At 33.9% G+C, this 27884-nt stretch overlaps 2 protein-coding genes across 3 annotated transcripts; one reads left to right on the top strand and one right to left on the bottom strand.

Moving 5' to 3' along the window:
* LOC120211611 (tetraspanin-3-like) lies at nt 1-26727 on the bottom strand. 2 transcript variants are annotated; one of them, XM_039210111.1, is made up of 5 exons: nt 26175-26727; nt 24121-24458; nt 18209-18212; nt 12593-12606; nt 1-11 (listed from the first exon to the last, which is right to left on the bottom strand). In XM_039210111.1, exons 1-4 carry the CDS (start codon nt 26685-26687, stop codon nt 12604-12606), a joined length of 858 nt encoding a protein of 285 aa, XP_039066042.1. In that variant the 5' UTR covers nt 26688-26727; the 3' UTR covers nt 1-11; nt 12593-12603. The 2 variants fall into 2 exon arrangements, with proteins under 2 accessions (XP_039066042.1, XP_039066046.1); XM_039210115.1 differs by lacking the exons at nt 1-11; nt 12593-12606; nt 18209-18212 and having other exon boundaries at nt 24114-24458.
* LOC120211601 (phosphatidylinositol transfer protein 1-like) lies at nt 20971-23835 on the top strand. Its single transcript, XM_039210102.1, has 11 exons — nt 20971-21134; nt 21241-21271; nt 21362-21510; nt 21780-21871; nt 21989-21996; nt 22094-22165; nt 22340-22507; nt 22959-23054; nt 23223-23345; nt 23548-23736; nt 23773-23835. Exons 1-10 carry the CDS (start codon nt 21115-21117, stop codon nt 23644-23646), a joined length of 858 nt encoding a protein of 285 aa, XP_039066033.1. The 5' UTR covers nt 20971-21114; the 3' UTR covers nt 23647-23736; nt 23773-23835.
* Nucleotides 26728-27884: the final 1157 nt, after the last annotated feature.

The following is a 27884-nucleotide window of genomic DNA, read 5'->3' on the forward strand; positions in this document are numbered from 1 at the left end:
ACATGTTTATTCTAATTCCTTTTAACATCTCTCTCTCGGTTGCTTGTCGTAGGAGAGCCGACAATCCTTCGTTGCAAATCAGGAATAGGTATGGAATAAACTTCTCGCCTATTATGCCGTTTATAACTACTTCATATGAAGTAGTAGATACGCATCTCATAACTAGGTTTATCCACAGAACAAAAAACCTTAATTTGCTTATCATTTTCGAGACGAATTCTCATTCCACCCTATCGTATGCTTTACTCATATCAAGCTTCAAAGTGAAAAAACAAGTCCTTCATGTTCTTTTAATGAAAGTGTGGAGAACTTCATATGCCGTAATTATGTTGTTCATAATCAACCTTCCTGACACGAATGAGCTTTGTGCTTCGACAATGCATAGATGGAGGTATTCTTGCATCCGATGCACTAGCATCTTTGAGACTACTTTATAAATGACATTGCATAGACTAATGGGTTTGAATTGTGTTATTCGATTGGGATTTTTCACCTTTGTGATTAGCACGATTCGGATCTTGTTAACTGTCTCTATGTCCTCGTTACCATTTATCAAATTCACGCAAAAAGTTGTTATTTCTCATCCCACTATATGCAGAAATGCTAATAGAAAACAACTCATAATTCGTCTTCTCCATAACCATTCAAAGGGCTTATCGCTTTTACTGCTTTTGTGACATCATCATTAGTGAAAGGTTTTAGCAAGCTTTCATTTATATTTTCTGTGATCTTCTTATCGATTTCTAAAAACGATGCTTTCTCAAAACCTTCCCATTTTGATTCAAATAGTTTCTCAAAATAACTTTTGGCAATGTTATGAATGATTTCCTCGTTCTCCCATTTTTCACCTACTTCGTCTTCCATTAAACTAATGATATTTTTTTCCTTTGGGAAGCAAATATGTGGAAGATACTTGTGTTGTTGTCCATGTGCTTTAGCTAATTTGCCCTTGCACTCTGTTCCCAGTACAACTCTGATTTATCTGCTTCAATGTTCATTTGGAGTTTTACCTCTGTAATGTCTCCGAGTACATCATCAGTAGGCTCCAATTCTAGTAATTCCTCCACTCTCTTTTTTAATTCCTTCTTTGTTATCATTTTCTCTTGTTTTATACTCTTGAACCACTCTTCTAAACTGTGTCTCATATGTTCTAACTTTTTCGGGACTGCTCCTGGTCTCGATGTCTAAATTTTTTCGACCTCTTTCGCACATGATTCTTCCATAAGCCAAGCGGCTTCGAATTTAATGTGCCATTAACATGCTACTTTATTTTCTCCCTTTGTATCTAATAAAAGCAGGAATTGATTGAAAAAAGAGTGTTGTAGATGTGAAAGTTTTTGGTTTATAAATGAAAGTCATCATCCTGAGTTCGCCACACCTCTATCCAATCTCTATCTAATCTTGTTGTCCTCTTTCCGACCCCTTTCCTAAGTGAACAAGACTCATTGATAGCCCATATATGTTAATTCACAATCTTCAAGTGGTGTGAATTTTTTCAATTTGTTTTTCGTTTCGATCTAATCCTCCTTTTTTCAAACGAATATATGATCTCATTGAAATCTCTAATGACTAACCAAGGGAGGCTCGGATCGTAGTCCAGTTGACATAGTAACTGCCAATAATATCTTCTTCTATTCTCCTCCGGTGCACCATAGAAACTTGTAATACCCCAAATATAGGGTCGATGACCATAGTGAAATGATTAAAAATCTGGTGGGTTAATTTGAATAAATTAAAACGTACAAGGATTGATTTAGGAAATTGTGTTTAATACTTATTTTTTAATAATGGAAGAATGGAGGGACAATTTGGTATTTTAGTTAATATTCATTTAAATTGGGTTATTTATTAAGAGTGATTAGGAGAAAAAAGGAAAAAGCTGAAAAATTTGGTTCTCTTCTTCATATCGTCCCCGTGCTCCCCATAGCAAAGATCGTAATCAAGCTCCCGAGTCAAGCAAACAAAAAAGCAATGATAAAGTCGTAGAATAGTCGGACTACATCAGTGCATAATAGTGAGGCAAATCAGGTGAGTGCAACTATTATGTACATTGAGAGTTATAATTGCATGTTGGTTAATGTATATGTTGCATTTTTACGTATCGACACTAAGTGTCCAACCCACGGAATTCATATTAAATTTATGAACAACCGGATCGGCACTAAGTGCGCAACCCACGGAATTCATAATAAGTTTATGAACGACCGTATCGGCACTAAGTGTGAAACCCACGGAATTCATAATAAATTTATGAACGACCGTATCAGCACTAAGGGTGCAACCCACGTTATTCATAATAGGTTTATTGTTGAAAACATTTATGTGTTTCGATATAAAAAATTAGTTTAAATGAATTTTAAGATTTTATAAATGATTTTCTAAGTATATTCGATTCAATTAATCAAATATCAAATTATTATTATTCTAAGTCTTTTAAGATCAATTTCAAACTTTACTAAATGTATAAAATTTTGTTTTATACCTAATATATTTTTGAAACAATTTTCAAAAAGTATTTTGAACCAAAATCAAGCCTAAAATCAATTTTCAGAGTGATGCATCGATGCATCAATTCATGCATCGATGCACCATGAATTAAATTGAACATCGAATGCATTTCATGCATCGATGCACATACCATGCACCGATGCACTGAGGATTTTATGAAAACATCGAATGCATTTGATGCATCGATACACTAGTCATGCATCGATACACCTGACTATTTTGAAACATCGAATGTACTTGATACATCGATGCACTCTTAGTGTACCGATGTACTAAGAGTCCAACAGTCAAAATATTTGAATTTTACATTGATGCACTGATGCAGTTAGGGTATGTATCGATACACTGACGTTTCCAACTGTTTTAATTAATTGTTTTCACACTTAAACGACTCTATTGACTCCACTAATCATCCCCAACGTTTAGAATCATTTGAAGGTGTATTTAAACAAGTTTAGAAGTCATTGATCAATAACAAGAAACAACAAACAACTAGAATCAAGAGAGAATCAAAGAGAAAGCATCAAACCTCAAGTTTGAGTATTTTCAAGCCTATTTCATTCAATATTCATTTTTGCTTTCAAGAACACTTATTGTGCTCAATTGTATTATTCTTTAGTATTCTTTATTTGTTCTATAATTGTGCAAACATCTTGCCTTGTGAGGATTTTTTTTGTAAGTTTGCAAAATTTGTATTGTTCTCTTTGGGAGAGAGTGCTCTCAATAATTTAAGGTATAATTCTTGAGAAATTTGTAAGGTTACTCTTTGTCCTCAAAAGAAAGACAAATTAGTGAATTTGTGGAAAATCCTTAGTGTGGATAGCTAAGGTAGTGGACGTAGACTTTGGTTGAGAAAGTCGAACCACTCTAAATCGTTGTGCAAAGCTTTTCAATTTTCTGCAAAAGCTTCCACCGAAATTTTTAATTGCCAATTCACCCCCTCTTGGTCGATTTCATCGATCGAGTAACTCGACAATTGGTATCAAAGCCTAACTCATTTGAAGGTTTAATCGCCTCTTGAGTCGATTTGGGAAGAGTTACATCGATAATCAAATCATCAATGACCTATACTTCAAACGTCGACTCCGGTCTCGATTCGATGCTCGTCAACAAGCCTCCTTTCTTCAATGGGGCTAACTATGCCTATTGGAAGAATATGATGATATAATTCATTCAAGCTAGTGACATGGGAGTATAGAATGTTGTAGAAGATGGATATATCAAGCCTCTCACTCATATAAGATTATGGAGTGAAAGAGAGACAAAAATGTTCCAGCTCAACTCCAAAGGCATCCATATCATATTTTGTGCTCTTGGACCAGATGAATATGGAAGAATTTCATTTTGTATAACCGTCAAAGAAATATGAGATAAACTACTAGTCACTCATGAAGGCACCGACGAGGTAAAAGAATATAAAATTAGTCTTCTAACACATAGTTATGAAAATTTCATAATGAAACCAAATGAAGATATCAAAGCTATGACAGATAGATTATCAAAGATTGTCAATGATCTCAAATCATATGGAGAGATCATACCAAACGAAAAACTTGTGAGGAAGTTTACTCACTTCTAAAATCATGGCAATCCAAGAAGATTGCAATCATCGAGGCTAAGAACCTAAAGTCTTTAACTCTTGAAGAGCTAATCGATTCCCTCCTCACTCATGAAATGATGCTTGAAGATGAGGTGGACCTCGATAAGATTAACGAGACACCAAAGGAGAATGAGAAGAAGAAAAACATTGGAGTTGCTCTCAAATTCACAAAAGATGAGAGTGATTCGGATGAAGATGAAGATGACGATGACGAGGAAATGGCGTTGTTTGCCAAACGGTTCAGAAAAATGATGAGACCTTACCGAGGAAGAAAATTCAAACGAAATGAAGGCCTAAAAAATGAACTAAAAGAGAATGACCATATCATTTGCTATGAATGCAAAAAGTTTGAGCATGTCAAATATGATTGCCCACAATTGAAAAGAAAGGATCAATCAAAAAATAAGCACAATGCTCATGTGACTATATGGAGCGATGAAGGTAGTTCCGATGAAGAGGAACAAGAAGTAGCAAACTTGTGCTTGATGGCATTCGAGGAAGATTCTAAGGTAATCTTTAACTCATCTAAATTTGATGATTTATCTTATGATGAGCTATTAGAGGAATATAATGGATTGACTTCGGATTATGAGAAATTGTTTTTAAAATATAAAAATGATGTTTTGAAAAATGAAAATTAACTCGTATCCAAAACCAACAACGATCTTGAAAGTAAAATCAAAGATTTGCAAATCAAACTAGAAGAGTTTGAAAAGAAAATTTTGGATTTGCAAAATTTATGTCTAAATGTCAATGATGATCATCAAAAGAAAATTGATGATCTTAAAACTTCTTTTGATAAAGTTGGAACAAAACGTTTTGAAAATTGAGAAAATTCAAAATCCAACTTTGTTAGAAAAAGTTTTAAAAACTACAATCATAGAGGTCCCCGAAGAACCTCTAATGGAAAAATCGTTAGAAGTATATGGGTTCCTAAAGGACTCATTACTACTAAAGATAAAGATATCCTACACAAATGGATACCTAAGGAAACTAGGATTTTGGAAACTAATGAATATGGACCCAAAAGAATTAGGGTACTAAAAATTAGAAATTAATCTATGTTTGTAGGGAAAGGAGCATTGCTACAAGGCACGGGAAACAAATTCAAACTCATGGTACATTGATAGTGGATGCTCAAGACACATGACCGGAGACAAAAACTTGTTCATAGAACTTAACGCCAAAAATGGAGGAGAATTGACTTTTGGTGATAATTTAAAATGTCACATCGAATGTATAGGTACTATAGGTAATACCTCTTCCATTCAAATTAAAAATGTTTTATATATGAATGAATTAAAGCATAATCTCTTAAGTATTAGTCAATTATGTGATAAAGGACTCAATGTCATGTTTGAAACCAATGGTTGTAAAGTTATTGACATTGCATCTAATCGACTTATGCTTATTGGTCATAGAATATGAAACATATACATGGTGCATTTAGACTTTATTGATATGATTAATTTATGCCTAGTTGCTAAGGATGAGCATGATAGTTGGTTATGGCATAGGAGACTAGGACATGCTAGTATGAGTGTTTTGCAACGGCTAATTCAAGGTGATTTAGTTCGAGGGTTTTTAAGTACTAAAGATGAAGCATTAGAAAAATTCATCACGTTTTCAAAAGTAATCCAAAATGAAAAATGTTACTCTATAACTAGTGTTAGGAGTGATCATGGAACTGAATTTGAAAATCTTGGATTTACTGAATTTTGTGATTCTAACGGTATTAGTCATAATTTTTCAGCACGTAGAACCCCTCAACAAAATGGAGTTGTTGAGAGGAAAAATTAAACTTTAGAAGAAATGGCTAGAACCATGCTTTGTGAAAACAATTTGCCAAAATATTTTTGGACGGAAGCCACAAATACCGCTTGTTATGTTATTAATTGAGTAATAATTATGTCTATTTTAAAGAAAACTCCATATGAAATTATCAAAAATAAAAAGCCTAACATTAGCTATTTTCATCCTTTTGGAGGTAAATGTTTTGTTTTAAACAACGGTAAAGACAGTCTTTGCAAATTTGATGCTAAAAGGGATGAAGGAATTTTTCTGCGTTATTCCTTAAGTTCTAAAGCTTATCGAGTATTTAATAAAAGAACTTTAGTTGTAGAAGAGTCTATACATGTTTTCGATGATAATCTCCTTTCGAGGAAGGATTCTTATTTGAATGATGATGTAGGTATTATAAATACAAATGACGTTAGACATGACGTTGGAGAATCATCATCAAAGGAAGAAACGAAAGATGGGGAAACTCATGATCCTCTCGAGAATCCAACCATTGAAGAAAGGGAAATATCTTACCCAAGAGAGTACAACTATGTCAAGGATGGTGAAATCATAGGTGATCCATCCAAAAGAGTAACAATTCGATCTTCTCTTAGAAATATTTGTAATTATGTTGCATTTATCTCATGCATAGAGCCTAAGAATATTAAAGAATCATTAAATGATGAACATTGAATTATGGCTATGCAAGAATAGTTAAATCAATTTGAGAGAAGTAAAGTATGGACATTAGTTGAAAGGCCTAGTAATAAATATGTTGTGGGTACTAGATGGGTGTTTAGGAATAAGCTTGATGAGAGTGGTAATATAGTGAGAAACAAGGCTAGACTTGTTGCTCAAGGGTATACTCAAGAAGAGGGCATAGACTATGATGAAACATACGCTCCCGTAGCTAGGATGGAAGCAAATAGAATGTTATTAGCATTTGCATGTTTTCATGAATTTAAATTATATCAAATAGATGTTAAAAGTGTATTTTTAAATAGTTTTATAAAAGAAGTGTATGTGGAACAACCTCCATGTTTTGAAGACTCAAAATTTTCGGATCATTTCCTTAAATTGACAAAAGTACTTTATGGTTTAAAACAAGCTCCTAGAGCTTGATATGAAAGATTGTCAAATTTTTTAATTGAAAAAAGTTTTTCAAAAGGGAAAGTCGACACTACATTGTTTTTAAAAGAATAAAGGTAAAGATTTATTAGTAGTTCAAATTTATGTTGATATAATATTTGGTTCTACTAATGATGTGATTTGTCAAGAATTTTCTAAACTAATGTAAAGTGAATTCAAGATGAGCATGATGGGGGAGCTCTCATTTTTCTTGAGACTCCAAATCAAGCAAAGAAAATATGGAATTTTCATCAATCAAGCTAAGTACGTCAAATATATGCTCAAGAAGTTTGGACTGGAAAATAGGAAGCCACATAACACTCCAATGAGCTCATCGACAAAGCTTGACATAGATGAAAGAGGTAAATGTGTGGATGTTAAATTATATAGGTCAATGATTGGTTATTTGCTTTATCTAACTGCAAGTAGATCGAACATTATGTTTAGTGTTTTCTTATGTGCTAGATTTCAATCATGCCCTAAGGAATCACATTTACTAGCTGTTAAGAGGATCTTTAGATACATTAAGGATACTCCTAGTGTAAGAATTTGGTATCCTAGAGACTCTAGCTTTAGTTTGCATGCCTTATCTGATGTGGATTATGCATGATGCAAATTAGATAGGAAAAACACCTTCGGTACTTGTCAATTCTTTGGAAATATGTTGATTTCTTGGTTTTCAAAGAAACAAAATTGTGTAGCATTATCTACCACTGAAACGGAATACATTTTAGCTGGTAGTTGTTGTGCACAAGTTTTATGGATGAAACAACAACTTTTCGACTATGGAATTGAAGTAGGTATCATTCCTATCAAGTGTGACAATACTAGTGCTATTTGTCTCACTAAAAATCTCATACAACACTCTAGAACTAAGCATATTGAAATTAGACATCACTTCATTAGAGACCATGTCCCTAAGGAATATGTATTTCTAGAATTTGTTGATACTTTGCATCAATTAGCGGATATCTTTACAAAGCCTTTAGACAAGGAAAGTTTTTGGACACATAGGAGAGAATTAGGTTTAACTGACCTATCTTCACTTAGTGTTTAAAATAATTTTAGCACTTTTAAGAATAAATAAAAAAATATGCTTATAATGGTAATTTTTATTGCATTCATTACTATTAGTTAGGGGGAGTTTATGTTGCTTAGTGAAAATTAATTTTATGTTCAAATGAAATTTAAGGATTAATTTGATTGATTGAACATGATTAATTTTCATTATATGAGTTGTCAATACCACTAGAGCTAATTAATTTAGCATTTTGAGTGTTTAAAACAGATTTTTGACATTTTTGTGCTTCATGCATCGATACACCTAACAGTGCATCGATGCATCCTTGAATGTGCATCGATACACCATGAAGGTGCACCGATGCACGCCTTGAATGTGCATCGATGCACAAGGCCATGCATCGATGCATCCATCAGGTTTTTGGATAAAAACCCTATTTCTTCCTCATTTTCTCAAAACTCTCTTAAAACTCTCTCTTGGCCACCGCTCATCTTTCTTTCTTCACTATCAAAATTGTTCCAAATCCTTGGTTTTTGATCGGAATCTTCATGATTTTCATTTCCTTATTCTACTTCTATCATCAATTCGTGCAAAACAACATCTCATTCTCATCAATCAGAACATTTCAAGGTAATATTTCAAAAATCACTATTTCATTGATTTTTTATCTTAGGACTAGTTTAGGTTAGTTCTAGGATAAACATTATATCGGGCATTGATTGTTTGATGATTATAAACTATATTTTACAACCAATTTCATAAAAAACTCAAAAATTTTCAATAAATTTTTGAATTTTCGAAATTAAAAAAAATCAAAAATCTGATTTTAGTTTTTAAATTTGATGTTTTTTATTTAATTATGTTGTCTTCATGAAAAATTATACATATTATAATTTTCAAATGTTGTTTTCTAAATAGTTTTTCAAAAACTATGCCCATTAGAATTTGGTTTAGAGAACCTTGAATTATTGCGGACTCAATTGAGTTTTGGGATTGATTAAATTGCATACATGTGTTTCAATTTGCAGGTTATATTTCTTATTTCGATTCCTAAATCATGTCTAATCCCAAACGCCCTAGAATTTCATCGAGTTGTTTTGGTTCAAACCAACCTCCTAATCCTGTTCCTCAATCTCCTAATAGCCTATTAGGATCTTGCTTTAACATGCATGAGCGTCGTAGAGACGAATTGTACTCTAGGTACAGAAATTCTTTTCAAACTTATAGAATCCGTGAATAGCGTATTCCTTCGCTTCAAGCCATGATTGATATTGACTTCGAATACCTTCCGATTCTTAAAGCTTGGAAGTTTGATAAATTGTTTCAGCTTAAACCTATCGACTACCAACAATTGGTTCGCATTTTTTATTCCAATGCGGTGTGTATTCAAAATGAAACTCAATGTGGAATTATAACCATTAGATCCAATCTTTTAGGCCAATATATTAATATTGACCTCGAGACTATAGCTTTCCGATTTGGGTTAGATGATAGTGGTATATATAATGAGAGTGAAAATGTGGAATATCCCTATGTTCCAAACTCCAGTGTTAGTACTCTACGATCTCATCACGATCGGTTTTTCCATTTGATGATCTCTTGGTGGTTTAGACCATCCAGAGGTAGGTACTCCACACTTCGTGCTAGGGATTTATGGTGGATGTATTGTATTAAAAATAAAATCAAAATAAATCTGCCCCACATTATATTCAGTCAACTAGTGGACATTATAAACATTGTTCCTTCAAAACATGTTGAAACATTGATTTATGGATGCCTTCTTAGTAACCTCTTTATCAAACTTGGTCTAGACGTCTCTCTCGACAATCCTATCACACTTTAAAATCAAATCAATCTTACTTCCTTGAAGAAAGCGGATTGGAAGCAAGACGAGGAAATCGGTCTTTGGGTATTTCGACCCGGTAAGCAAACCCCGGGAGCTAGCTCTTCACATGCTCCTAGCTCTTCTCGTGCTCATCATCCTCCTCCTACGGCACAGGCTGCTGACGATGATCCTGAGTTTCAACAACTTATGCAAGATATCGATGATCACGTTCCAGACGATGAGTCTGCATCGGAACCGGCACGAAAAGAATATCAAATGTCACCATATTTTCGATCCTTTTTGGATTTGTTTGATCTGAGGTTTGCCTCCATGGAGTCTCAGATTACTGAGTTTCAGCGGGAGATGCGTGAACGTATGAACGCGCTCACTCTTGAAGTTCGAGCTCATTATCCTCCTCCTTCCGACTCTCCTATGGATGAGACCTTTTCCATGCTTTCTTGTTTTTTTAAAAAAAACTTGGATTGATTTTGATGTTTCTGGATTGTTTAATGTTTGAATTTGTTATGGTTTGGATGATCGGATTTTAAACTTAATATATATATATTTGGTTTGGTTGAATTTTCTTATTTTTTGCATCATTAGATATATATGACCAATTATGCCATTTCACATTTACTTATGAATATTGTTTATGGAACTAATGGCTAATCTCTCTTTTGATTATGATCTTAGCAGCTTAAGCTATATATATATATATTTAATCAATTGGTTATGTTTTTCAAAACCTTGTTTAAATCGATTTTTAAGTCTTTTTGATTTAACAAAAAAGGGAAGAAATGTTAAATGTTAAAATGTTTTAAAAGGGAGAAGTGTTATATTAAGGGGGAGTAATTTTTCAAAATTGATTTCAAAATTTTAGAAAATCTTAAAATAACGCAAATGTTTTGTTATATCAAAAAGGGGAGATTGTTGAAAACATTTTTGTGTTTCGATATAACAAATTAGTTTAAATGAATTTTAAGATTTTACAAATGATTTTCTAATTATATTCGATTCAATTAATCGAATATCAAATTATTACTCCAAGTCTTTTAAGATCAATTTCAAACCTTACTAAATGTGTAAAATTGTGTTTTATACTTAATATATTTTTGAAACAATTTTCACAAAGTATTTTGAACCAAAATCAAGCTTAAAATCAATTTTTCAAAGTGATGAACAGATGCCCCAATCCATGCATCGATGCACCATGAATTAAATTGAACATCGAATGCATTTCATGCATCGATGCACATACCATGCACCGATGCACTGAGGATTTTATGAAAACATCGAATGCATTTGATGTATCGATGCACCAGCCATGCATCGATGCACTCTGGCTATTTTGAAACATCGAATGCACTTGATGCATCGATGCACTCTTAGTGCACCAATGCACTGAGAGTCTGATGCACCGATGCACCTAGGGTATGCATCGATGCACTGACGCTCCCAATTGCTTTAATTAATTATTTTTACACTTAAACGACTCTATTGACTCCACTAATCATCCCCAACGTTCATAATCATTTGAAGGTGTATTTAAATAACCTTAGAAGCCATTGATCAATAACAAGAAACAAAAAGCAACTAGAATCAAGAGAGAATAAAAAAGAAAGCATCAAACATCAAGTTTGAGCATTTTCAAGCCTATTTCATTCAATATTCATTTTTGCTTTCAAGAACACTTATTGTGCTCAATTGTATTATTCTTGAGTGTTCTTTCTTTGTTCTAGAATTGTGCAAATATCTTGCCTTGTGAGGATTTTCTTGTAAGTTTGCAAAATTTGTATTGTTCTCTTTGGGAGAGAGTGTTCTCAAGAATTTGGAGTATGATTCTTGATAAATTTGTAAGGTTACTCTTTGTTCTCAAAAGAAAGACAAATTAGTGAATTTGTGGAAAATCCTTAGTGTGGATAGCTAAGGTAGTGGACGTAGACTTTGGTTGAGAAAGTCGAACCACTCTAAATTGTTGTGCAAATCTTTTCAATTTTCTGCAAAAGCTTCCACCGAAAGTTTTAATTGCCAATTCACCTTCCTCTTGGTCGATTTCATCGATCGATTAACTCAACATTTATGAATGATTGCATCGGCACTACGTGTGCACCCCATGGAACTTATAATGAGTTGCAGTAAATAAATTCGTATTTTGATAACTATGATATACTTATGTATTGATTTCACCTCATTATTAGTATTGTCTCACTAAATAAATACTTAGCGTGTGTTGATTTTACGCGTAGATTTTAGCGAGCGGAGTAAGGAGTGCATCTGACATAGCCAATCAAGGGTCGCCTCATCAGTAACTGTACGACAATTATGTCTACTTTTGATATTTTTAGTTGGCATGTAATAAACTTATAATAATGCTCTAAAATGTATTTTCAATTTTTTGCAAAAGCTTCCACCGAAAGTTTTAATTGCCAATTTACCTTCCTCTTGGTCGATTTCATCGATCGATTAACTCAACATTTATGAATGATTGCATCGGCACTACGTGTGCACCCCATGGAACTTATAATGAGTTGCAGTAAATAAATTCGTATTTTGATAACTATGATATACTTATGTATTGATTTCACCTCATTATTAGTATTGTCTCACTAAATAAATACTTAGCGTGTGTTGATTTTACGCGTAGATTTTAGCGAGCGGAGTAAGGAGTGCATCTGACATAGCCAATCAAGGGTCGCCTCATCAGTAACTGTACGACAATTATGTCTACTTTTGATGTTGTTAGTTGGCATGTAATAAACTTATAATAATGCTCTAAAATGTATTTTTCTTATGATGATGTAAAATTAAATATGTTCGAACTTTTAGATTTGTTTACATACTATAATTTAATAAATGTTTTATTATTATTACATATAAATGTTTTATTATTATTACATATAAATGTTTTATTATTATTACATATAAATGTTTTATGATTAGAAACAAAATTTTACTTTTTTTTAAACGGAAAGTTTTAAAAGTTATGTAACTCGTGTACGGAAATAAGAATTGGGTGTTACAAAACTTGTGAAACGCCAGCTAATGTTCTTCTCTGTATCTGTAGTTAGCACATCAATATGTGATAAAGAGTATGATCTAAGAGTGACATCATACAAACCTCTTCACGCCAAACATAGTCCACACTGCTTCCCCTAGGGTCCACTTCAATTCCATTAGGAAAGCCCAATGATTTTCTTATTCTCTTCATTCTTGTTTTCTGTAATTTTGTTTAAGAGAAAAAACTACGGAAGGGTTAATGCCTCTCAACATGTGCCGGAGGCGATTAACTGTTCAAGGCTGTCATAAGCCTCGGACATTCCGACTTAGGAGTTTCATGGCATCCGACTGGCCTGGTTTTGCAGGCCTGCCGATATCAAATTGTATTTGTTGTGTGAATCGAGGTCTTTCGAACTCGAAATTGTTGAAAAGGCATGATGTTGCCTTTTTAAACCCTCTATCTTCGCCATTGGCACTTATTCTTCCACACTCGCAATCTTTGTATCATATCCACAATTGTCCGTGTTTTGACTTCCTTTTCCTTCTTAGAGCTGTCGTAGTATAGGATTGACCCACTTTGAATCTATCCATGTTTGCCCTAATTTACTTTCATCAGTTGCTTCTTTTGGGCCATTGGAGACTTTTGCTGTTTTTTGAGAACTTGTAGCACCACGTTTTCCCCACCCCGTTGTTGTTATTTTAGGGTCTTCTTCATGAATCCAAGGGCTAGTTTGATACACTCTTGATCATTGAGGAGCTTTTAGAGATGCATTCCATTGTGGAACTAATTCTTCCCTATTTTTCATCAATCTGATTGGGCAAACCCCTTCACCATGTCCCAATTTGCCGCATAAATAGCAAAATAGTTTCAACTTCTCATACTGGAAAAAAGCATAACCTGATTTACCATGTGGTAGTGCTAATCTTTTCTTTCTCTTCAACGGATATCGCACATCAATTCGCACCCTTGTTCTCATGTTTCCTCTGTACCCTAGCGAAATTGATGTTGTGTCATACGATAGGAATTGTCCAACAAAATTCCCTACTTGTCGTGCTATTGGTTCTGAGATAAAACATATTGGTAGTTCATTGATTTGTATCCAAAAATCGACTGTATGTAGAGCAACAATTTTTGGATCTTCTCCTTCTTTTAACTTATGGAAGATTAAAATATGCGAATTAAAATGCCATGGACCTTCATTCTCAATTTGCTACACATCTTCGTCATGGTAGAACCTGAACAAATATATTTCCTCACCTAATTCGGTGATGGATATTCCTCCAATTGGTCTCCAGACATTTTCTAACATTGTTTTCATTGCTTGGAAGTTTATCGGGTTGGTTGTTAAAAACATCCATACAATGCAATTGTCGAAAGTTATTCCACCTTCATCTTCTTCTTATTCAACGGAGAAAGCTTCTTCCTCCCCATCGTCTATGTTGAGTTCTTCTAATGTACGTTCCAAATCTGCCATCAAATAATGTACCACTGTTTTGTTGCTATCAGATTTGAGAAGTAATCGACCATGTAAGAGTAAAAGGCAAGACCTAAATCAGTCAATCAGCCAATCGACAATGTAAAATCATCATGATTTTAAATTTTAAATATTTGATTCAAAAAATAGATATAGTTTTTTTGTAAAGGGTACTTTGTATTATAGACAAATGCAAAGTACATCACTTCAAGGACCTCATTAAAAAACCTCTCTAGTCCTAAATGGAGGGAAAAAAGTGAACCAAGAGGTAGAAGAGAATTAATACAAGGATAACACAGTGCAACAAACATTACATACCCCAAAGCGCAACAAAACTCACACAAACACCCATACATACCAAACAACATAAAGAAATAGGATTAGAAAGGGCATCCTAAACAAAATTCAGGCGAACACAGCATCAAAGGGGTCAATCCGAAAACAGTAGCAGGAACCAGGATCACCAAAACTGTTGATCACTGCATAACACCATGAGCTCATCAATCTTCAACCCAGCATGCAATATAACAAAGCAATCCTTTAAGAGCCTTTGATCCTAAATTCAGCGAAAAATCTCATAGAACACAACCGTAGACTTCACATAATCCCCGACAATCACGCACCAAACTCAAAGCATTTCTTGTGACTAGAGAACATCAACTATATTTCTTGTGAATTATCTGGTAGATCTATATCAGAGGAATTTAGATCAGATTTCAGCAAATTGAATCTTCAACGTTCGATCTCTCTTTTTTTTTCTCAGCTTTCGAAAGGACTTTGTCCTAAATATCCAATAGCGAGCCAAAATTCTTCTACTTCCTTTTCATCCTATTGGTCAGCACCTTTTTAGTATAATGAAACGAAATATCCATTACAAGATACTTAGGCAAAAACCCCTATTCCACTGTTCTGAGAGATGACAACTATGTACTCGGACTCTCCAAATGCCTTAGACTGTTGGAAGATGACTTGGGCTGCCATAGATCGGCATCTCTATTCGAAACCAATCGCCCAATGCTCTCGTCTATGGCCTTGATCCACGGCCCATCACTAGGCTCAATCGGCAATTCAAACACATTGCCTTCTAAAGCAGCACACCATTCCAACTTTGAACCCACGTGCGCCCTATTAACTTTCTCAAAGGCATTAAAATAACCACTCCATTGGCTAAGAAAAACATGCTCCACTACCCCATAACGCATTGTCTGGGAATCAATATCCAAGCGCCCCATGTTAACATCAACTCCCTTTTTCGAAAGCCCATCAATAGGAACACTCGGCATAAAATGCTCTTTGTCTTCTCGAGCAGCACACAAATTCACCTCAGAGTTGCCCACGTGTGCCCTATTAGCTGCCTCCAAAGCAATAAACGAGCCACTCCTCTGACAACGAAAATCATGCACAACTACCCCATAATGCATTGTCTGGGGAACTATAACATGATCCCATAACTCTTCAAAACGAGGACCTTCACCTGCTTCCTCCGCAACCGAACACCACGGTCCACCACCAACAATCGAGTCATCGAGGAAATCTCGAACCTTTTCCCGTCCGACCTCCATTTGTGTGGATTCAAGAATAGATTGAGAAGTCATTCCAGCACATACCTCCAACTCGGGATACTTTAATGTCGAGACATCAACAACCTCCTCCCCCGTGGATAACAGAGAGTCAACAACCAAATCCATCAAAGAATAATCTTCCCAAACATAAACTGGGCTAAAACAAGGTTCAAACTTAGAAATATATACTGTAAAAATCCTTTCCCCGACTTTCAAATCAAATGATTTTTCCACTCAAGTCTGGCAATTCGTAATAATCTGAATCAGAGCCCTATCAAACGAGTCGGGATTTAAGGTCCCTTCCTCGATAGAGATTAGTTCTCCCCATTTCTTTGCAATGTTTCTGAATGTGGAATGATTCCACACAAACGATGGGATCCCCTTGCACGATAGCCAAGCCCGACGACTGCTACACTGGAAACTCTCCGACCACACTTCCACTTTGTCAAAGCAGTTTTTCAACGCTCCAGACTGGTTATATAGAGTATAATCCATACTCTCTTCATCTTCAAATATGATTAAAATTGCTAACCCGCTTAACCTCATAATTTTCGGACCTAATATAACTTCCTTGTGCATAATAGCGGCCAATTCTTTCATTTTCATAAATTTTCTACACCACCTACCAGGCTATCTCTAAGAGTAAATAACTTATCATCATCGACAACAACGACAATAGGAGCCTATGAATGACTATCAACCTCCACTCTATTCTTGGCCTCAGTTGAATTTGGACCCGAAGACTTCTTTCTCCAGAAAGCTTCACGAGGTTGAAATCTCGCCATGAAGACTCTAACTTTATTACCTTGAATCCTAGATCTATCGGCACAGATGATAGCCTTCCTCGCGTCCTCCAATCTGGTAAAGCGAACAAAGCCAAACCTACTTCCTCCCTTGCTTCTTTTTTTGGGATGAAAGAATCGACCACCTCGCCATATTTATCGAAAATTAACCAAAGACCTTGATGATGAAGAAACTCTTTAATATTAAAGATGATCACCGTAAAACAATATCTCGCAAACAAAACTCTCACCTTACTCGCTATTTTTTAAAGAAGTTTTTTATACAATGTTTACGTACCTTTCTTTACTGACATACAAATTTACTTTATTTTTCTTTTTTCAATTAAATTGTTACATTTTCTACGATCCACTCTCCATAATTTTGTTCTATAGTATTATGTTATTTCACGGAACATCATACATTGACGAATCAGGTTTATTTTGTTTAATTTAATAGGCCTGATTCAGATTTGTTAGGTCGGGATATTTTTAATCCAAGTTAATTCAATCACGTTACTCTTCCTTTAATTAAAAAAAATATCATCAAGAGCATATTATATCTTATCTGATCCAAATAACAAATACAAGATTTGTATCTCATCGGCCATTATTTTTATTTTTAACTAATATGGGATTTTTTTAAAAATGAATTCAAGTTAAGCACGTTTAATGTATTAAAAATTATTTTTTAAAGTAATGAAATAAATTTGTATAATTTAATTTTTATCTCATATTGAGTATTTTTTATAATTTGAGTCGATTATATTATTGTTATTTCAAGAATTTCACTTAACTGAAAAATACATTAAAGCTTCGACCGATAGTGAAAGTATTATATTTCTTTAATTTTTTTTTCATAATATATTATTAGTTTTAATGACTGTCAAAAATAGTAAATGATCTTATGTTAGGAATGGAAACGGGGCGGGTTCGGGGCGGGTTTTGCTCGCCCCGTCCCCGAACCCGAAATGAATCTCCGACCCCAACTCGATCCCCGACGGGTTTTTTATCGGGGCGCCCCTTCAGGGATTTTTTTTGCCCCGTTCCCGAACCCGACCCGAAATTTTATACTCGTACCCGACCCCGACCCGAATATTGTATGCCAATCATTTACAAAAATTGGCATAATTTATGTTATTGTTTAAGGATAGTTATTCAAATTTCAAAAGTGGTTTGATGTTGTTGTTAGATAATCCATAATCAAACCTGCTGAAGTAATTGTGAATTAAAAGTCCATTTTAAAGTTCCCAGTATGCTACATTGTGTAATTTTGCAGAGATTAGACGACTAGCTATTAAATTCAATAAGATTAAAACACCACATCAAATCATATTAGCAAACACTCACGTCAAAGTAGTAATGTTGACAAAGAAATATAGAGATTCCTCAACCAACAGTTCCAAACATCACAATTTCCATATCACAATTTACCTCATCCAACAGTTCCAAACATCATTCCCAGTCTTCTTTTGAATGCTAGCACCAACACCATGGGACTTTGCTATATCAGATTCCTCTGCAGTTGAATCATACTGAAGCAACAACGGTAAAAGGTACCTAAACAACCAAATGACACAAGTTATCAAGTAATAAAGGATTATAGATGTAACGTATATGATTGCTACAATGTCATTCTCATGCACATCCATTAGAAATAGTTTTTACATCCAACATAAAAACAGAAAAATCCTAATAAATGTATAATAATAGGAAAAGATGGAGAAAGTAATGACACCAAAAAGACTTGAACATAAAGTGTGCAACCACAAGAAACAAATAGCCGACTATTTACTCTCTATAATATTCTATACTGGAGCATGTTCCCTAGGAATTTATAAGAGTAATCGACTTCAAGAAAAGAAACACAATAGTCCAAGAAGGTTCTATAAAAGTTTATTATTTATTTAACAATGGAAAGACTACATAACAGAGCGACAATAAATCAACCAAATTTTACTTTCATAATTATAAAAGCATGTTACCAAAATAGTAATGTTTTTATAAACATTATTTACCTCATCTACGTCATAATCATATTCAACAGAGCGACAATATGCCTCAGTCTCTTCTGAACAAGTTTCTATAAACAAAATAACATAAATTATCTTTAACACAAATATTATTCAAAAAAGAAATGGCATATAAGTTAATATAGAATATAGTATTACCGACTTACCTTAAATTTCATTCAACAACCAACTTTGCGCACACATTAAAGCCTCCAAAGTTTTTGGATGAAGTCGACTTCGATGTGAACTTATTAATCTTCCACTAGTGCTGAATGCGGATTCTGAGGCAACAGTAGAAACATGAATTGCCAAAATATCTTTTGCTATTCTGAAGCACGTAAAAGGAACTACACAAATTCTTAACTTTACTGTATAATGTATCGAGTTAATAACTCATTAGACCCAAGTGGTAACACTATGGCGGGCTTTTCAAGGTCCACTAATCACTTTTATACATTTAGGGAGGAGGCATATGAGCTTTTCCAGTCCAATGTCTCCCCTAAGTTCAACAGACAATAAAAAATTAGTTCCTTTATTACATAATATATCAAAATAAATAAATAAAAAAATGTATGCAAAGGTAGAAGTCCATCAACTCCACTAAGCATGTTTATAGCTACAAACATCCACAGATCCACCATAGTAGGTTCCTTAATCACCTTTAGGTAACGTAACTCACTCTGCATGATGCTTACTAAATTCATAATACAAAGGATGTAACTAGACATGAAAGGAGGAAGGGACATCATTATTTACTAATTATAGCCCCCACCCTAAAAAAGGGTGGGGGTAGTTCTTTCTACTCATCTGATACTCATTGATTCACGGTATAGTTTGTAATTAGTGATCATAAATATTTTTTATTGAGAACAGTGTTCTAACTTCCAATTGCCCATTCAGACTGGGTGTGAATTCAAACCAGAATCCAACATTCACAACTAAACTGCCTAAGACTCCAAGCTAGTAAATAAATCTTCATACCAACCATGCTCATAAGAACAAAATAAAGTGATCAGTGTTAGAAGCAAAAGATCAATACAGCAAGGAGAAAAGGTATAATAGGCAATGCTACAGGTTGAGACAGGAAGCAGACCAGAAGCATGACAATTTGAAAATCTTAAAACAATTGCATAACCTTAACAAAATGAAAACCTAAATACGAGAAATAAATACAAAACCCAGTATCATATAATAAATCTTACTTTAGCTCAAATTAACCAACCAATGAAAAGCAGTGTTGTTCTATAATCCTAAATTCTGGGCAAGGGGTGGGTTTTAGTTGTTTCCATGAAACAGAGAAGTTTAAACTTTCAAAAGGAAAAATTATCCATTACTTTTACGACAAGCATATTTTCAAAGTCCCAGAGATTAAATCCGATTCAAAAGCCCCTCAAAATATAATTAATCAAAAAATCAACCGTGACTACTAGATTCAGAACCAAAATTAAAGGAAACTGAGAAGGTAAGGATAGAAATACACAACCCTATCGAAAGTAACAAAACTGAAAATCAAATAGCAGAATTGAATGTATAGAAAAGTAAACACATAAAGGAAGAATGAACCTGACGACTGACGTTACCGGGAGCAATTTAACCGTAGTTCGTAAATGAAAATGAATGATGAAAGGAAGATTTGTTGATGGTGAGAAAATTGGATCTGGATTCTGGAGAACGAAGAGAGCAGCCGCAGATACGAGAGTGAAGTGAGGATCGGGAGAGAACTAAGAAAACTAGGTTAAATCACTTAAATATTAAAAAATATAAAATAATAAAATATTATATATATATATATATATATATATATATATAATCGGGTCGGGTCGGGATACCCTGCCCCGATACCGAACTCGAAAAAATCCCCAAAAAAAACCCAATACCCGACCTGAAATTTTTTAAACCCGACCCGAACTTAATCGGGTTTCCTCGTCGGGTAGGTCGTTCTGTCATTCCTATCTTATGTTCGTACGAAAAAAGTTTTCGTCTTTAGCCACTTGCTAAATAAAGTCACGGCCGACCAAACACCAAAAAACCACAAAGAAGCAGCGGTCGGATCGGTTCTACGTTGCATTGCCCTCGTTTTCTTGTAAAATCCGACGCCGTTTCATGTTTTAAACTTTAAAATTAGAAAACCCGAACTAGAAGATGGGAAGGCAAAACCAACGTAATTTGGCGATGACCAGGTGTCCACTCCATAGTCCACACCTCACGCTATATTTCTCTGGCCATTCCCTTACGTGTATTCTCGAAGCCATTGGAATTTAATTGTCTTCCTTGACCCAGAACCATTTATCTTCCTTTAATTATTTACCTCCCCCATCTGCTTGTGGGAAAATATAAAGACAAGACAAAAAGAAAACCAATACATTTTCTTTTTGTTCTTTGAATCTATCTGCAACTAGCCCAGGAGGTTGATAATCGAAGAAAAATGGTTCAAGTCAAGGAATTGTATTTTTTTTCCTATCATGGTTTTCCTTTAGTTTTCTGGGTTTGTTTCTTTTCTGCCCTGAAATGAACTGATGAGTTTTATTTTCTTTGCGGGGACAACTTGAAGCCGAATTATGATGCCTATGTCCTTGGAAGAGGTAAATTGCTAAAAAGTTTCAAAATTTAGGATTGAAATAAGATGTTGAATTCTGGGGTTTTCTTACTTTCCTTTTTTTTTTTTTTTGCAGTATGGAGTGGCTCAAACGTACATGGTATTGAAGATGCAACGGCAGAGTACAAATGAGGCTGAAGGCGTTGAAGTCTTGGAGAATAGACCTTTTGAAGATGATGCATATGGAAAAGGTCAATACACTTCCAAATTATACCGTTTGCAGAGGTACTTCTTTATCACCTTCGTTTTTCCAAGATCATATATCGTTTTGTTAATTAAATGGTTCTTTACAATTAGCAAATGTACGTTTCTTAAACCCCTGGTGTTCCTATACATTGCTACATTATATTGGTAAATTATCTAGATTCATATGCGTTTATGCATGTATAACTTATTGCCTTTGCTTTATATGTTTGTTTACCATTCATTGAGATGGAATACTGGAATATTTTGTTGTCTATTTGATATCTTATTTTTTACACTAATTTACACAGCAAAACACCTTCTTGGCTTACAACTTTAGCACCGAAAGATGCACTCGTCATGAAAGAGGAATCTTGGAATGCATACCCAAGATGTAAAACAGGTTCGCAATGTCGTTGCACTCTTCCCCCCCCCCCCCGGTTTGCTTGAAATCATTGTATAATTTATATTAACATCTTTCTTCTTCTGTTGTTTACAAAATGGATATCATATTTCTCAGTGATCAAGGTAACTATTCGGTTTCACTCGACATATTTTCTGGATATTTCTGTCAAATGTTACTATTTCCTGTCAAAGCATCCTCATATGTCTCAAATTCATGCAGTGCCCTTACTTTGCCAAGCTTTGTGTCACGATCGAAACGGTCCATCTGCAAGACAATGGCAAATCTGAAAATGTAAGTTTCTTTGAAAGTCATTTTAATTAGATTTTCTGTAAGGTTCCTATCCAACCCAGAATCTAATATTGGCATTAATCATTGGAATGTTTTGAAAGTGTTAATTTGAGGGAAAGTTGCATGGTGTCCTTTTGATTGTATTTTTGCATGTCTTAACTGTGAGGTTGCAAACAGGTGCATGGTTTAAATAAAGAACAACTGAAAGCTAGACAGGTAGAATTCATTGATATCACTTCGCCGACAACAGATTACTGGAGTTATGCGGTTGGAAGTAGTGATTTTGACTTTACCAAATTCAAATCTGAAAAAACTGGCCGCGGTCCACTTTTGGAAAGATGGCAGGTTGGTATTTTGTCTGCTGTAAGTCAATCATCTAATAAATACATGCATAGATAGATGAAGCAACTCAAGGCATCTTTCTGCCACCGGTTCTTTCAATTAGTAGTGCTTCTTGATGACATGTAAGCTTATTCCCATGTCTTTATCTTCAGCACCATGTATCATAGCTTTTGCTTGAATTCCAAAAATTGCTTCATGGAATTTATGTTCAACTCCACACCCTCTGTCTCCTTTCTCTTCCTCCTCAATCTAGTTACTAATCAGGCATGGTACCCTAAATGGTATTCAAGTGATATTTGATATAGTTCTGTATAGACAAGATATTCAGCCTCGATGCGAAAATGGATTTAATTGATCGAATCTTTCTGGCAATATCTAATTATATGATATTGATATTACATCTTCAACCAAAATTTAGTTTGTCAATGATCATATATGATATTGATATTTGCAGGACAAATGCAATCCAGTAATGACAGCATATAAATTGGTTACAATAAATGTTCCATATTGGGGATTTGGTTGTAAACTTGAGCAAGCTTTGCTAGCGGTAAAATTTCTTAGACTTCAATCTTTAGATGTATTATTCTATGAACTTCAAAAAAATTATTTAAGGAAAATCAACTGTTGGAAGCATTGAGCATCCATAGTCCATACACTTCTCGCTCACTTATATGTAAAGCCAGTAGTAATTCCGTATCATGTATCTCTTATGTAGGCTGAAAGAGCTCTCTTCGTGGAAAGTCACCGGAATTGTTTTCGTTGGATTGATGAATGGTTTGGGATGACAATGGAACAATTAAGTGAACTTGAAGAACAAGGTGATTGCTTACTAAATCAGGTAAGACTCCTCTATTTTAAGGAGTTCAGCTTTTTGAAGAACAAAGCGATTGCAGTGCCATTTCTTTTCACATTTAGAAACCTTTCATGTGGGAAAATTTATGGATCTCATAAGAAAATTTGTTATCTGCATTAGTTTTTAAACCCCATTGTCTGCTGTACCGTTTCCAATTTATTGACTGGTATCCTTTGCATTTAAATAGAAAATCGGCAAGTTGGTTTTGCTGACAGACACCAAGGATTGCGAGCCAAGGCTTCCCGATGACAGCAAAACTCATTTACAGCAAGTGGTAAAGACATGACTTTGAAGCAGATACCATGTTCTTTTGTTGAGAGATACATGAAGTATTACAGAACAACCATATACAGAAACCCAAAACTGTTCTTGCATTGTAGTGACAATAAGCATTGAGCTTCATTGTTTACAGTTTTTTCTAATTTTTACATTAGATTTTGCGGAAATACATGTACCATTCATGTTTTTTCTTCTTATTATTATCATTAGTAGAAATTATACTAATTTTAATTCTAATTTATCAAAAACTGTAAAAAAAATAAAAACAAAAACAAAAAAACCATTACCTTATGCAATTTTTATCATGCATTAGTTGAAAACGACTAATCATGGATTGTCTAAACACAAACAAAGCATAAAATGGTATTCTAAAACCTTAAAGACATGCACAAATTACAAATACATACATAGATACATTTATCCTTGATGAAGCAAAGGCCTCCATTCATGTGTAAAATGTTCTTAATATGCTTTCTATAGCTGAATCCTACTTGGCTGTGCTTTTGTCATCCTCGCCTCGCCATAAGGTTCATCATTGTCCATCCTCTTATTGTTTCTGAAAGCGGCACAGGCAATGACGTAGAAGATGACTAAAAGGATGAGCACAACTATGTTGATCACCGAGACCTTCCTCCAGCTCTTCTTCAGGCTGCCCAGCACGCCAGCCTTGCAGGAATCGCATTGATAGCACAGCTGCTGTTGGTCGTTGCTCCATCGAGAGCAGTCAGTGTTGGTTCCGATCATCGTTCCACTGGCGTCCCATAGTGTCTCGTTGACATAGACAAAGCCGCAGTCTGTAGGGGGCTTGCAGCAACCAGACTGCAGACACAACGTGTTTTGATAGTTAAACTCGGTTTAACTTGAAATTCAGATTCCAAATACGGTTCAAAACGGATATAGTGACATTAAATTCAAAGGAAAATCGTATAATTAGCACATCCAACGACGTTTAAAGCGACAAAAAAAATGAATGAATGAATGACCCTCCCACCCAAAGCCAACACACAAACTTGGTTTAATTTATTGTATCAATTAATCATATTAACTTCATTTCAGTGTAAGCATTTATTAAGATTTTATGTTGATTTATTAGCTCAAGAGAAAATATATTGAATATAGACTATATCACTATATAGTAATAGTATTATGCAAATAATTAGTAAATTTAATATGTTTTTGTGAAGGAAACTATTTAACTTGAATCTACAAATTATCAGTTAAATTATATTAATTTGAACAAAAAAATGAAAAGAAAATAACAACAAAGAAAAGCCACGTAAATATTTAAAAACTATTTTAGAGTAAAACCTCAATTTTAATTTGAGAAAAGGTTTAAAATCCCAATTATAGAATTAGATATACAATAACTTTTAGATATTATTATGATTAATTAATTTTAATTCTTAATATCAACGTCAAAATTGAAAGAGAATTCAGCAAAATTCATGAGAGTGATATGAAAGATGGAACATATATAATTATTATGTTTAGCACCAGGCCAAATGAGTCACCCTCCCTTGAATTTTATATCATTATCAACAATATGAAAAATAATGTGTTTGTTAGAACAGCGTATCTGAAAATGATTTTTTTTTTATAAAAAATTTACTATTTATATTTTTATTTATGTGAAACATTGACGAGTTCAAATATTGATGGCTCAGATTGGCCGGTTGTTATGGTTTGGAATGCGATCAGGGTAAGAGATGAGAGGGTGTCGTGGGAGTAGCTGATTTGGCATTCGGGTCATATCTCGAACAACTCGATCATTACATGGATGGCCCTACCAAAAGTAAGTTGATTTCGTATAGCTTAAGTATTGATGGGACTTGTAATCTCTGTTTGATTGAGCAGGAAACAAGAGATCACTTGTGTTTTTCTAGTGTATGTACTCTAAACAAGTATGGTATTGTGCTCTGAGGGGATTTCGGGAAATATTATTACAATATATTGTTATGGAAAATTACTACTTAAAATATTATTATTTTTTTTAATATTTTTGATAAAATTTTATTTAAAATTTTATTTTTTTTATCAAAAATATTGATTTTATTATTTAAAAAGTCAATAGAAAAATAATATTTTAAATGATATTTAATATTAATATTTTTAGTAAAAAAATAATATTTTAAGTAATGTCTAATATTAATATGTTTGATAAAAAATAATATTTTACCGAAAATATTAAAAAAATATATCTAATAACTTCTTTCTTTAATCGTATATTAAGATCCGCACCTGACACCTCCCGGATTTCGACTCTTTAGACCGGTGCTAGATTGGGAGGGGATTGTGTATGTATTCTAAACAAGTTGATTTATTATATATAATAAATCGAAAACAAAATGGTTATACTAATATATATATATATATATATATATATGTGTGTGGGGTCATAAAACACATCTTATTAAATTGGTATAAAATGATTATTATAATTTATTAAATTATTATAAAATAATTTTGTTAAAAGTATTTGCAAAAATTCTAAACAAAACCGTGTTCGAATCTTAGTGCAAAAAAAATATTGCATACCTGGATAGGGCTGAGCTTCCTCATAGAAAACATGTCAGAAGTTTCAGGAACGCCATTAAAGCTTCTTCCCATCTTGCCACAAACTTTAGAGTCCCTAATACAAGAACTAATCTTAGCCCAGTACTGTTCATCCACCACTCGATCTTTGAGCCACCCCGAGTAGTCCCCCAAGTAATACTCCAAGTAACCTTTGTTCATCACCGGCCGACCCGTCCCTTTATCAGTCACGGCGTACGCAAAGATTATGAACCCGAAGAGCGCCGCGATGATGAACAACATGACGAAGAGGTAAAGCTGCAACAAGAAGGTGTTCCTGTAACAAGCTCCGGCGAAACCCGCCAAGGAAACCGCCATGATCGAGGCTCCGATAACTATCAACGGCCACTGTAAGAACTTGAGACAGTCGGTGTTGCTTGCTCTGCTGCTCAGCCATATTCCGCCACCCAAGATTACTATCGATAACAAAAACGTTAAGAAATTTAGTAACCCTATCAAATTATTGCTGGCTCTCATTCTTGCTATTATTTTTCTTTCTAATTTTGATCTCTTTGGAAGTATAATCTGTTTCTTTTACGGGATTTTGTTTCTCTTTGTGTTTGGGTTTTCTTCTCTACTGGGAGAAGAAGCTGCTTTGAAGTTGATGAAATGGTATGGATTTGTTCGATGCAGGCGTTTCTTATTTTATCTATGCTTGATGGGTATATTGAGGAAAGTACTCGCTTTGGGTTTTCGACACGTGTATTTGTTAAGTTGATATGACAAGAAGACCCTTATTTAGTATCTACAAAATATATTTTAAGAAATATTTTTACTAAAAGCACAAGAAACATATTTTTTTTTATGCAAAATACCATATTCATTCATTAGTAACAATAGCATCGAAAACAACAATCGCAGCAATACAATCTGGGTAAGAAATAGAGAAATAAGAAGACCGGCGATGGGAGGTGGCCCAATGCGCAAGCTCATGCGCATTAGAGATCAAAATATAAGAATAAATCGTTTAAGATCATATTCATGATGTTTTGGATGTTTTGTAGTTAGATAGATGTCACATTCGTATTTATCAGGACAAAATAAATTTATTAAAAAAATTAAGACTCGTCAATAATCAACGGGGCATAAATCTAGATAAACAAAGAAAAAATGGTTAAAAAATAAAATATACAAATAAAAAATAAAATAATATTATTTTAATATCATCTATCATGTTATAATATCGTTTATTATAATTGTAATAATTTAAAGTGACGATGCAAGTAAGGATAATAGTTTAATTTTATTTTGATAAAAATACTGTTTTCTTGACTTTTGAAAATGAATATTGTTTCATTGACTTCAGCATAGTTAACGTATGACGTGGTTTGAGTAAAGCTACTGATGACTTGCCATATAAAAGTTTAAGTGAGTTACTTGGAAAATACTCAAGTAATCGAGTGAATTTCCATTGCGTGTGTGATCTGAGAACACGACGGTGAAGAAATTGAAATTTTATACGGGTTTTTTTTTCGACTCTATTTTCTTCAAGAGGTCACTGAAATTTTCATGTGTTCTAAAAAAGTTAAAATAATCGTTTTAAATTATTTTTTTATAATTATTAATATTTAATTTAATAATTAATCAATTTCAATTGAACATTATAAAAACGTATCATGAGAATATTTTTAAAAAATTTAACTTTTATCTTTCGTAATGTTAAAAAAATATGTA

The sequence above is a fragment of the Hibiscus syriacus genome, unplaced genomic scaffold (assembly GCF_006381635.1).
Source record: "Hibiscus syriacus cultivar Baekdansim isolate YM2019G1 unplaced genomic scaffold, ASM638163v2 tig00000715_pilon, whole genome shotgun sequence".
In the NCBI taxonomy this organism is placed as follows: Eukaryota; Viridiplantae; Streptophyta; class Magnoliopsida; order Malvales; family Malvaceae; genus Hibiscus; species Hibiscus syriacus.

Coding starts and splice junctions, on each gene's coding strand:
- LOC120211601 (XM_039210102.1), top strand. CDS start 21,115: ATGGTTCAAGTCAAGGAATT. Junction 21,135..21,240: donor ATGGTTCAAGTCAAGGAATT/GTATTTTTTTTC, acceptor GACAACTTGAAG/CCGAATTATGATGCCTATGT. Junction 23,055..23,222: donor TTGAGCAAGCTTTGCTAGCG/GTAAAATTTCTT, acceptor TCTCTTATGTAG/GCTGAAAGAGCTCTCTTCGT.
- LOC120211611 (XM_039210111.1), bottom strand. CDS start 26,687: ATGAGAGCCAGCAATAATTTGATAGGGTTACTAAATTTCTTAACGTTT. Junction 24,459..26,174: donor GGAAGCTCAGCCCTATCCAG/GTATGCAATATT, acceptor TTGTGTCTGCAG/TCTGGTTGCTGCAAGCCCCC.